This window comes from Pelodiscus sinensis, chromosome 19 (assembly GCF_049634645.1).
Source record: "Pelodiscus sinensis isolate JC-2024 chromosome 19, ASM4963464v1, whole genome shotgun sequence".
Lineage (NCBI taxonomy): Eukaryota > Metazoa > Chordata > Testudines > Trionychidae > Pelodiscus > Pelodiscus sinensis.
The window spans coordinates 29,880,288-29,892,998 of NC_134729.1; the positions used below are offsets into that span (position 1 = coordinate 29,880,288).

General features: G+C 54.8%; 1 protein-coding gene across 3 annotated transcripts in view; it reads left to right on the plus strand.

Moving 5' to 3' along the window:
• The window catches only part of LOC106732655 (tight junction protein ZO-3), a 57,265-nt gene that overhangs the window by 24,987 nt on the left and 19,567 nt on the right, over positions 1-12,711 (plus strand). Inside the window, exons 1-6 of one of the 3 annotated variants that reach the window (XM_075903310.1) lie at positions 1,175-1,310; positions 6,713-6,769; positions 7,167-7,291; positions 7,877-7,979; positions 10,808-11,318; positions 11,977-12,080. In XM_075903310.1, the coding sequence (XP_075759425.1) occupies positions 1,293-1,310; positions 6,713-6,769; positions 7,167-7,291; positions 7,877-7,979; positions 10,808-11,318; positions 11,977-12,080 (918 nt within the window). In that variant the 5' untranslated portion in view covers positions 1,175-1,292. Of the gene's footprint in view, positions 1-1,174; positions 1,311-5,708; positions 5,733-6,712; positions 6,770-7,166; positions 7,292-7,876; positions 7,980-10,807; positions 11,319-11,976; positions 12,081-12,711 lie in introns of those variants that run through there. The other 2 variants (XM_075903309.1, XM_075903308.1) reach the window with 2 other exon arrangements.

Sequence of the window (12,711 nt, forward strand, 5' to 3'; positions counted from 1 at the left end):
CGCTAACTCCCTAGTGGAGAGGTCCCAGGGAACTGGCTTCTCTATGTTTCCAGTTGCTAAAATGCATCAACAAACCCTAAAATATCCGGGATTCTTTCCAAATCGCTGTCCTTTGCCATGGAGAAGCGACGGGGCTGCATGCCTGTGACTGGTGAGGTGACAGCTCATGATCATGAATCGGAGGGAAGGCATCCGCCTGGCAAGGTGTGGTCCATACTGTGAAATGTGTGAGGATGCAGCGTGGGCTGAGTCACCCACCAGGATACTGACGTTTTGTGCTTAGATAGCTCCCTTCAGCTGGGACTTCACAGTGACTTAGCCATGTTAATGAGCCTAATTGAATCTTGGCCATGCCTCTGGGGGGTACTGCATCCTATATACAGCACAAGCATTGGGGTTCCCATTTTACAAATGGGGAAAGGGAGGTGACTTGCCTGAGTCGGTGGCTGCAGAAGGAACCCAGGAGTCCCGATTCTGGATCTGGTATGCTGTGAAAACTGGGCACAGGCTCCCACGCAAGCAAGTGTGAGTTCAGCTGGCCCCAGTAACAAAGCAGAGTGGTTAGTGAGCCTAGAACACAGCCAGGGCCCTTGCCCGCTCTGGTGGCCAGGCTGTGCTATCTTCAGCACTGCTCCTGGAGCTAGCTGGAGTCAAACCAGCTGCAATAGATGAGCCCAGACCCAGATTTTCGCTTTCCCACCCTTGCAGAACCCAGGAGTCCTGGAGCTATTGGATCTGTGCTAAATGAGATCTATGTTTATAGTGACTAGGAACCATCATGGGATGGCAGCGTGGCAAGCCTCCTTTGCTCCTCATTCTCCTTCCTCCTTGCCCAGGCAGCAGAGCTCTGGCTGGAATCTGTCTCAGGACATGTGTTCCTGGCATGCACCTAACTTCCTGCAGAATTGTAGCCAGCTCTGTTCTCCCGGGTCAGCTGCCTGTAAACCCTGGCCTGGAGTCTTGTGCAGGAGCCTGGCAGGGCCGCAGGTCAGCTGGCTACCTGTAGAGCACTTGAGCGCAAGCCAACTGGTCTCTTGGAATAGGTGTGCCCACACCTGGCTGTGTCAGCAGGAGGCGGGGCTAGGGCGAAGGGGAGGAGGCGGAGCAGCAGGTGTAAAATCCCATGTCGCTGGGAGAAGGAAGAAATGATTTTCAAGAGCCACAACCTGCAGCTGAGCACAGATACTCTTGGCCTCTGCACAGCGCTTGTCCCCCTGGCTGCCTGAAGCTTCCCGACCTTTCATCCCCAGAGCCAGCCCTGCCCATGGGAGCAGCCTGGGGCTTGGTGGAATATGGCTGTAAGATTCCAGGCAAGTCTCTTTTCCCAGCGTGGGGGTGGGGTATTCGGGGAAGGAGCTCCGGGGCCAATAGCTTTGCAAGTGCTGTGCGCAGCAACAGCCATTGTGGGGCAGGGAGCAAAGGGACCTGACGGGAGAAACAGGGTTTATGCTCCAGTTATCCAGCAGCCCGGTCAAAGGACAGTAAGTCCAGGCTAGGAACCAGGCTTATCTGAGGGTGGGGGAGGAAAGTGTTGGAAACTCTGCCCAACAGGCCCTGTGCTGCTGCCAGCCTCCTGCTCCTGAATCCGTCTGGGGTGTCGTGTTGTCAGTTGCTCTGCCCGCGGGGGACAGGCCGGCTGGGGAAGGGTCCACGCTGGCATCATTTGGAGCACACAACTGCTATGAGTAGGCAGTGGTTGGGCGGGTATCCCCTTCTGCACTGCTCTCAGCCCTGGCCCGGGGATCGATTCAGTCCAGGGTGCCTGGGCTGAGCATGACTGCCTGGCATCCTGTGATGCTCGCTCCTCCTGGAGGAACTGGCTTCATTGCCCAGTTTTCACTGCATACCAAACTCCTTTCTGGAGGCAGGCAGGCATTGGCAGCCGCTTGTTCTTACTCCTGGCCTGGCTTAGATCTGAGCCAGCAGCCTCCTTCCAGAGGAAAGTGGATGCGAACATCAGGATGGTTCTGGGAAGAGTCTGCTCACAGCCTCGCCTGCTCCCACTAAAGGCAGCGGCAACCCCCACTTGACCTCCTTGGACCACGTCTGGCTTGGTGCACGGTGCAGATGTGTGTGCATGGGGCTGCACTCCTCTATTGCTTCCTGTGCTGCAACCTGCAAACACTGATTTTTTTTCAGGCAACGAGACCTGGTTAACAATGAGTTTTGCTTTTGTGTCACTTTGTTAATTGCTTTGATCCATCCGCTGTTCTGAGAAATCTTCTGCTGGGGGGACAGTCTCTGCTGAACCTAAGGGTTGAGCTGATGCGTCAGTTCCCCTGCAAGCAGGTTGGCTAGAGAGGGGCCGAATAGGAGCTCCCCCAAACTTGAAATACGGAGTTGGCAGCTTGCTCCCTCTTCTAATTGTACCCTGCAACACAGCAACCTCCCAGCCTGTTCTGTTCGCTGCCTGCCTGTCCTTTTTGTTTACAGTCTGTTTGGCTGTTCCCTTCCTTTGGCACCCGCCCAGGATTCCGCCTTTGGGGTTGCGGAATGCCTTGTCCTGCCCAGAGATATGCTTGCAGCTCAAGGAATGTTCAGCCCAGCTGCTCTGCTTGGGTTGGAGGGTTGTTTGTGGGTGGCTTTTTCAACACTGAGCCTCCATTCTCACTTTAGAATCATGGGGCGGGAAGGGACCTCAGGAGGTCGAGTCCAGCCTCCTCCCCAAAGCAGGACCAATCCCAACTCCATCATCCCGGCCAGGGCTCTGTCAAGCCGAGACTTAAACACCGCTAGGGATGGAGACTCCACTACTTCCCTAGGGAACCCATTCCAGTGCTTCACCACCCTCCTAGGGAAATCGTTTGTCCTAATATCCAACCTAACCCTCACCCACTAACTTGAGACCATTGCTCCTTGTTCTGCCATCTGTCACTACTGAGAACAGCCTCTCTCCATCCTCTTTGGAACCCCCCTTCAGGAAGTTGCAGGCTGCTGTCAAATCCCCCCTCACTCTTCTCTTCTGCAACTAAACAAACCCAAATCCCTCAACCTCTCCTCATAGGTCATGTGCTCCAGCCCCTAATCATTTTTGTTGCCCTCCGCTGGACCCTCTCCAATGTGTCCACATCCTTTGTTCAGTGGGGGGCCCAGAACTAAACGCAATACTCCAGATGTGGCTTCACCAGTACCGAATAAAAGGGAATAATCACATCTCTAGATCTGCTGGCAGTGCTCCTCCCTAATGCAACCTAATATTCCATTCACCTTCTCGGCTACAAGGGCGCCCTGTTGGCTCCTATCCAGCTTCTCTGTTGACTCAGATCCACTGTAACCCCCAGGTCCTTTTCTGCTGAACTACTACTTAGCCAGTCAGTCCCCAGCCTGTAACAATGCTTGGGATTCTTCCGTCCTTGTTGAACCTCATCAGATTTCTTTTGGCCCAATCCTCTAATCTGTCCAGGTCACTCTGGACCCTATCCCTGCCCTCCAGCGTATCTACCTCTCCCCCTAGCTTAGTGTCATCTGCGAACTTGCTGAGGGTGCAATCCATCCCCTCATCTAGGTCATTGATAAAGATGTTGAAGAAAACTAGCCATAGAACTGATCTTTGGGGCACTCTGCTAGAAACCAACGAGACATCGAGCTGTTGATCACTACCCTTTGGCCCCAACAGTCTAACCAGCTTTCTATCCATCTGACAGTCCATTTATCCAATCCATGCTTTCTTATCTTGCTAGCAAGAATATTGCGGGAGTCCGAATCAAAAGCTTTGCTAAAGTCAAGATACATCACATCCATGGACTTCCCCATGTTGACAGCCAGTTGCCTCCTCATAGAAGCTAATCAGATTGGTCAGGCACGACTTGCCCTTGGTGAATTCATGTTGACTATTCCTGATCATGTTTCCCTCTTCCAAGTACCTCAGAATGGATTCCTTGAGGATCCCCTCCATGATTTTTCCAGGGACTGAGGTAAAGCTGACTGGTCTGTAGTTCCCTGGATCGTCCTTCTTCCCTTTTTTAAAGATGGGCACTACATTTGCCTTTTTCCAGTCATCCGGAATTTCTCCTGATCTTCATGAATTTTCAAAGATAATGGCCAAAGGCTCCTCAATGACATTTGCCAACTCCCTCAGTACCCTCGGATACATTAAATCCGGATCCATGGATTTGGCTACGTCTGGCTTTTCTAAATAGTTCTTAACCTGTTCTTTCTCCACCAACGGCTGCCCACCTCCTTCTCATACTGCGTTGTCTAGTGCAGTATTCTGGGTGCTGATCTTGTCTGTGAAGACAGAGGCAAAAAACACCTCTAGGTTGGTGTTGGTGTCGGTGTCGTTCTACTGATGCAGTCTTGGGGCAGGGTTGTCAGTGTAGTCCCGGAGGCGTCCTCACATGACATTAATCTTGAATTAAAAGTTATCTTGAATTCCTAGGGCCTCCAGGCCAATCCTGGATGGTTGGCAGCCCTACCTGGGACAATCAGGGCCTTGTGGTCATTGAAGTGTCACCAGTAACGCCCAGGCGATGCCTTGGTGGCTGTGGGTGAGGAGGTGAAGCGGGGGGGGGGGAGGGGGTCTCTAGACTTCACCCCTTTCTGGGAGTGGCTGTTAACACTCAGAATCATGGTGTCCTCCCTGTGAGGATCCTCAACCTCCCTGATCTTCCTCATCAGTGGCATCTGGAGCGCCTGTGAAAGTAGAAAGAATTATACTGTAAGAGAAAGATGAATGATGCTGTAATAATTGAATAAGTAGAAGGAATACTGTTTGTCTCTGAACAGGAAGAAGAAAAATATGTGAATGTTGTTTGTAGGGATGCAGATCAGAGTGCTAGCCAGGTGGGCCTGAGTTAATAGGAAAAGGAACATTAGGTGTCAGGCAGAAAGCAAGTGAGATAACCAGGGAGATATGGACAGGAGGTTGCTGTGTGCTTGATGTGGAAATGAAGATACTTGACTAGCCTCACACAATCATGTGAAGTTTTGCCCCTCTTTTAATCCTGTTAATTTTGGCTCTCTTGTGACTGTATAAATCAAGGGGTTTGAACCGTGTGGGGTGCTCACATTTTCTGGGTGCATTTAGCAGAGCGGCTTTGCTAATAAACAGAGCGGTCTGACAAATCTGTGAGTCCTGTCTGACTTTGACACGCCCATTTTCCACACCACTGTGCCAATGAACCCCTCCCCACCCTGACCTCTAGCACCCCCTGCATGTCTGATCTACCCCCGCGAGGGGTATGATCTGGCTTACTCAACTGCTCACAGATCTTTTCCTGATTCTTGTACACCAGGCTGGGTCCATGAAGATCTGAACTGCATGGTATTTAGTTACTGTGGTTTTGAGACAGCAGGTGTCTAGTAATCCCCTTGGAGCGTGGGTCTGCTCATTCAGAATCTGCAACTTGCTCAATGCATTTGCCTTCTTTGGATGACAGATATCACCCTGCACCAGGGACGTAAATTCCATTCCTGACTGTCACACCATTGCTCTGGGGTTAGTCATGGCTGTGTTCTATACCTCAGTTTCCCCCTCTGTGGATGGGTGATGTGGTTATTGGTAAGTGCTAACTACCGGTTGTGAAATGGCAAATTATAGGGTATGAAATACTGTACCTGGGCTTACGATATGTTGTCCTTTGATAGGCAGACATCCAGTAGGAGCTGTCTTTGCATATTGGCTGACTAAATAAACTTGATTTCCCCTCCCTAATTTGCATAGATACTTTAATTCAGGGACCTAGTGGACGATATCCGGCAGGCGCAGGAGGCCACCTGCAGCAACCCGCTTGGTGAGGCTCCTAACACGCAGGGTTTCTCACCTCTGTGGGTTACAGTAACTGCCAGCAGTTTTCCTCGTCGCTCGTGCTGCTTGGCAGGTGTTTAATTTGGCTAAAGGCCCCTCTGCTTCCATGTGGCAGACGATTGCACTGGGCCCTGGAGACAGCGGCCAGTGAGCTGACTCACTAGCTGCTGCCTGATCTGCTTTGGGCTCTCTTGAGCTGGGCTCCTAATCGGGGCTACTGCCCCTTCCCCAGTGCCGGGCAGCTGAGTGACTCCGGACAGACTCCGTCTACATGGCCTGTCCCAGGGCTGAGCTCTCCAGCCACCCAGAGGGTGCTTGGCGTGCGCCCTGCTCTCCTCACCGAGCCAGCCCCCTCTGCCTGCCCCAGGGGCCCAGGTCAGTGCGGGCAAAATTAGACCCTTTCCAATAGAACCAGGAGGGACATGGGTTTCTGAGACTAATGAAGAGGCTTTTCCCCATAACTCCTGAAAAACATCAATAAATCTCCCCAGCCCCCTGTTGAGGTAGATGGGTACAGCCCTGTGTCAGCTGGGGAAACTGAGGCACAGGTGAATGACGTGACTTGCAGTGACTCACTCCACTAACCCTCAGTCCCTTGTTGTAACCATCACACGTGCTGCCTCCTTGGCTCCATTTGATCTCATTGCATTGGGATGAGCCTGCTGTGGGCAGGTGAATGCTGAGAGTTTCTGTCTGTAGAGCACTTAGCCCCACTAGCCTGGACACGCCCTTAATGGGAGTCGCTCCCAGCTGGAGGCTGGGTTTTGGCAGGAGGGGAGGGGAGTCCAAGCTATGGCCAGTTAGCTCCGCAGGAGGAAGGCAGCTGCTTTCTGTGCCGCTACAAGGGACTTTTAGGACGGCCAGATCTCAGGGGTGGCGGGGGCCGGTGTCTACAGAAGTGACCGGAGCAAGCTGGCCACCCCTCCCCTTGTGCCAATTGACCGTCCCTTTTCCTCCGGCTCCCAGGTCGCAGCCATGGAGGAGATGATCATCTGGGAGCAGCACACGGTGACGCTGAGTAAGGTGAGCCCCCCCGCCCCCCCCGCCCTTCGGTGGCGTGTGCAGGAGGGCAGGCCTGGAGGGCACGCCTTATCAATGGGGCCCCTCTCCCTTCTGGAGCGACTGGGCTCCTAGCACCATTAGCTGCTTCCCTGTGGGGCCCTGCTAATGCCAGCCTGGCAGTACAAGCCTCCCCTGTAAGCCGGCCACAGTGTCTACTTGATTCACCCGGCTCTCTCCACTGTGCCCTTGTGGTGCCTGGCCAGCGCCAAGTAGCCCCCAGCAGCCTGACCTCCTGTGCGCCAGCTGGGTCCTGCCCATGAACCCATTCATGGCACTGCCTGGCCTGCTGCCCGCCCTGCTCCACGGCAGCCAGCCCCTCCTGGGCAGAGTCTGACCTGGGGGGTGTGTGTCGCACTAGGACCCTCGACGGGGCTTTGGCATCGCCATCTCAGGAGGCAGGGACCGTCCCAGCGGCGTGGCTGCTGACCCCTCCATCGTGGTCTCAGATGTGGTACCTGGCGGTCCAGCAGATGGCAGGCTCCAGTGAGTGGAAATGGGGATCGTGAGCGGAGGGGCCGATCGTCTCCGAGTTCTGGGGTCTTGGATTCAGGGCCCTGGGGAAGCAGCACTTCGGGCACTCGCTGCTCAGCGGCTAGGAGGCGCTGTTGTCACCTTTGCTTTGCAGCGGGGGAGACTGGCCGAGGGTCCATTACGGCCTGGGAGGTCCTGGCTCCACTGGTGCTCAGAACATACTTCATGGGGGTTGGGAGGCAGGTCTGCTGGGGTCACGAGCGTGGGAGGAAGGGAGGCGTTAGCAGCTGCGCTAGCTCCTGGAAGGGACCTGCCTTCCCAGCTGCTGGCTCCTGACCTGGTGTCAGAGGGTGGAGCTGGGGAAGGCAGACTGGAGGACATGGGCGGGTTTGCACCTCGAAGGGTCTCCTGCCTCCTAAGGGGAACCGCAGAGGAACAGCTCCCCAGGGGCAGAATTTCCAGGAGTGAAATGTGCGTGGGACTGTCGCCACAGAGGCGTTGGCCTAGGCTGAGAGGCTGCCCCTAAGGCTCCCCAGTCAGCCCATGGCGGCTCTGCGCTGGCCAGGGATCTGCCTGACCTGGGTCTTTCCTTTCCAGGATGAGGGATCACATTGTGATGGTGAACGGCCTCTCCCTGGAGAACGTGCCCTCCTCCTTCGCCATCCAGACGCTCAAAACCTGTGGCAAGTTAGCCAACATCGTAAGTGTCCTGCCTGGGAGGGGCTGATCTGGCTTGGGTGGGAGGAGAGGTGACAAGGGTCCAGCATGAGGCCTATGTGGAACTGGCTGCAACTCCCCTGCAGAGTTAATTCCAGGGCTAATTTGTGTGGTTTGCCCTGCACTTGAGTGTCACCCTCACATTCCGCCCTTATCTCGACTGTGGCAGTGTCACGAACTCCTGGTGTCTGGCCCGTCGGAGGGCACAAGCCAATGCCTGAGTTAGCACCGCTTGTCGGCTGCTAATACCACTGATCTGTAGCACGGACTCAGGCTTGCTGCACTCCAGCGCTGCTAGTCCTTCAGGGCCTTCCCACAGCCCAACACTCCCCCCGTGCCAGAGAAACAAACAAGTTCTACAACAAACTCCAAGAGCTGGGCAGTGAAGCGGTTTGGGACGCTCCCAGGAATCTTAGTTCCACCCGGAGCCAGTGAATGCCAACGCGGGGTATACAAGCTGGAGAGCAGCCGCACTCACTGGAGAGGAGCAACTTGAGTTACAACGGCAGGGCAGACATACTCTGAGTAAGTGAGGCCCCATCCCCTTTCAGCAGGGCTGGATTTGGGTCGCCCTTCTCCCAAGCATTTCGTGACCAGCAACAGCCCTGGTTCTTCCACCCCAGGGCTTGTTTAGATTGGTGTGTCTCCGTCCCTGCTAACCTGGCAACTTACCTGCAGGGACAAACCAGCATCTTCAAAATATTGCAGAGCTCTAACTTCTGGCAAACTTTTAAAATTGTGAAAGAGGGAAACTCTATGAATAATTACCGTAATTTAGTGAATATACCCTGCACCCAAATATAACCCACACCCGAATATACCCCACTGTCTTTTCTATTTCAGTAAAAAAAAATAATCTTGTACACCCTGTGCACGAAAATAACCCGTAGACTTTTCTGTGCCGGGGGTATATCTGCCGGGGGTATATTTCCTAATTTACGGTGCGGGGAGAGGAAGTGTGTGTGTGGGGGGGGGGAATTAGCCAGCCACTCACCGCCCCAGTTCCTGCACAGCTGCCAGCCTTCAGGCTGGGGAGCGCTTATCCCCCGGCTCCTCCGTAGCCGCAGGAAAGGGGCGGCGGAGAAGGAACCACCATCTTCACCACTCAGTTCCTGCGCAGCCACAGGAACCATCATCTTCCGGGCAGGGAAGCGCTTCCCCCCCCATCCCCCCACCCCCATTCCTGCGCAGCCGCAGGAACCACCAGCCTCCGGTGAGATGAAAAAAAAATGCTGGTGAGTTTAAAAACCCCTATATACCCCACACCCGAATATACCCCGCGGGGGTGTGTGTGCAGGGTTTGTAAAAATGAATATAACCCGCGGGCTATAGTCACTAAATTACAGTATTCACAGTTAGAGCTCAAAGCCACTAACAAGCATTCTGGGGTGTTGAACAGCAGCACCAGTGGTTAACTCCTCCTCCTCACTTCTGTTTAAAGCTAAACTTTCAGATCTGTAATTGAATCTGAAAATAGGTACGTCAGGTCCAGCATTCGTAGTATGACACTGGGAACCCTGGGCCAAATCACCCCAGATGTAGGCTGCCCCCCAAAATTACCTGTTAACATTTTAGCTTCTAACTAGGGATGTTAAAATGTGTGTATTTGGGTAAACATGTAACCGCACAGGAGTGAGGGGGAAGGTGGCTCCTCAGGAGCCAGTGTGTGGGGGGGGCCTGCTTACCTGCCCCCTCCCCTGCATGCTGTTGCTGCAGGGAGCTGGTATGTGCAGAGGCAGCAGTGCAGGGGTGGGAGGGGCTGCGTGTAACCGTGAAGGTTAACCAAGGAGCACAGGCTCATCGCTTAACCACTTCCATGATCACAGCCCTACTTCTAACCCAAAATTCTTGGCTCCGAGTCCTGTGCTCACTCCTGTCCCAGGCCAGCAGTGGCGGAGCAGGGGAGTCCTCAATCCGACTGGTAGATCTGCCCTGCTGGATGGTCAGGACTAGGACAAGTGGCTCCGGGACTTTTGGTGTCACTACGGTGATGCCGAACTGCTCTGACTGCCTGAGACTCTGCCTCAGAGCCCTGGGAGCAGCCAGCCCAGAACAAACAGAGGCAGTGTAGTCACTGGGCCCTGCGTGGCCCACCCTGGACACACCTGATTCAAGAGGCTGTTCCAAAGACATGAGCCAGTGGGGAGAAGGCACGTAGTCAGGTGGAGGCGAAGGGGATGGCTGGGTCACAAACATGAGCAGTGGCAGGGAGGGTGGAGGTAGGAGGGTGATTAGAACAGATGGGCCAAGTGGCTCTTGACATGTCCCGTCCTCCCCACGTTTAGTCTGGGACAACATGGCTCCTTCATTAGTTGGTCCAGTGCAGTCCAGCACACACCTAGGAGCTGAGTCAAGGTTCGTGGGACTGGTCTTACCTATGGAACTGCTTTGGCTAGGGGGGTGATTACTGAGCTAGTTACCGCAGGCTAAGCCCCAGTGTGGGTGCAGTTATGCTGGTATAAAGGTGCCTTTCCCTGGTGTAATTATTCCCCTCTCCGTGTGAGATTGCCGTACTGGTACAAAGCACCTTGCAGCAGCATAACTGCATCCTTGCTGGGGCACTGAACCGGCTTCTCTGTGCTGGTACATTCAAGGGCTGCAACTTTCTGGCCAGAAACAGGGGCTCCTTTGTCACTGACTTGCTGTGGGGCCTTGGGCAGGTAAGGTCCTGCCTCTGTGCCGTGACTTTCTCCCTCTGCAAACGAGGAGAATGACACCCCGGGAGGTGAGTGGTGGCTCTCTTGGGAAGGGCTGTCTGTGTCTAGCAGAGCACGTGGGGTTTTCCAGTGAATTCTTCCTTCCCACCTGCAGACAGTGAAGAGACCCAAGAAAATTCATCTTCCTGTGACCAAAACCAGCCAGGCGCTCTCCAGTGACTCCTTGCACACGCCCGATGCTGTCCAGTACGATTCGGATGAGTATGGGTACCAGGGAGACGAGGCGTCGCCACGGAGCACAGGGAAAGGAGACCGGCACGACAGTTATGGCAGGACTCGGCCTCAGGATGATGTGGATTACAACAGAGGCTATGACGGAGACTCCTCCAGTGAGAGGAGCTCCGGCCACTATCGGGAGAACCGCGATATTCGAAGGCCGACATCCAGAGGCAAAAGGCGGAGCCAGGATGGCAGCTACAGGAGACAGAGCCGAGACAGCGGCTCTGAGAGGCAGAGTTACCACAGACATCACTCCACCAATGGGTATGGCCACGAAGAGGACACCAATGGGCTTGCCCTAGTTTCTGGGTTCAAGAGGCTGCCGCCCCAGGAGGTACCAGTGAAACCCATCCACGCTGTTCTGGTGAAGCGGAAAGAGGATGAAGGTAAGAAGCAGCTTCCTGCCAGCCCCTGCAGTGCGAATGAACCATCCTTCATTGCACAGGCGGGCGGGAGGAGCAGAACAGGATGACTTCAAGGCAGGGTGGGGAACCTCTTTTGGTTCGGGGGCTGCTGACCCCCAGACAAGTAGATTTTGCGTACTCCAGCCCCACGGTGGGATAGTGTGTGTGGCAGAGGGGGCGGGGGGGGAATGGAGTGTCTGCACAGGCTCCCCAGTAGTGGGGAGGGGAGGAGCCCTGAGCCTCGGGGGCGGGATCCAGGCGAGCCAGGGGTACAGGTTCCCCATCCTGGTTTAAGGGCACAGAGATTAAGGGCTTCTAACACCAGTGAGGTTGAGCAATTGATGTCACCTACGCTGCTTTGCCTGGGAGGGAGGCGGCCTAGGAAGGAATACCCTGACCTCCACGCACGTCGCACCGAGTTAAGTCGGTTTAGAAACTGAGTTAAATGGGCGCAATTTGTAGGTATGCACCAGGCCCAAGTGACTGCAGTTTATGGCCTGGCAAACGCTACAGCTGGAGCCATGAGGGGCCCACACTGGGTACTAGGGGCCCGTGGTGAGGGCTGGTCTCCTGGAGACCAGAGCTAGAGAAATGTCCGGTCCCCTCCCTGAACCGGACCCGTCTCTCTCCTGGAGCGCAGAGTACGGCTTGAAGCTGGGAAGTCAGATCTTTATCAAACACATCACGGAGACAGGCTTGGCTGCCAACGACAGCTCGCTGCAGGAGGGGGACCTCGTTTTAAAGGTAGGCAGAGGGCTTGTGCTTGGAGCAGGGTGTCGGTGCAGGGTGCCATGCTGTCTGCAGGCCGTGCGATCTGGGATTCTGGGAGCTCTGTGCACTGGGAAGAGGAGGGTGTTTTGGTAACTGACGTTAAACTGCTTCTGCTGTCCCCTGCATGGCTCTGGAACGCCCTCTCTGCGGGTGCAAACTGGGAGACCGTCGCAGCATCACGGGAAAGGGCTGCTGTGCCCGTTGCCATCAAAACCGAACCCTTTGCTCGGGGTGGTGGCCACCCTGCAGCAGGAACTCCTCTCTAGTCTGCCGCTGACTTGGGCCTTGCCTCCACAGGCTCAATGGACCCATGCTAAAAAAACTGTGTGTGTGTGTGTGTGTGTGTGTGTGTGTGTGTGTGTGTGTGTGTGTGTGTGTGTGTGTGTGTGTGTGTGTGTGTGTGTGTGTGTGTGTGTGTGTGTGTGGCGGGTAGGGGAGGACATAAAGTTGTTAATGCCTCCCCAGCCTGAGGAAATACAGTGAGCAACGTACATCCCTCCCGTAGCTCGCGAACAGACGACCGAGCGGCGACCTGATAACAGCCGCAAGAGAGGAGGGTGATCAATTATTCTCCGGGTCCACAGATGGCAGGACAGGACGTGAG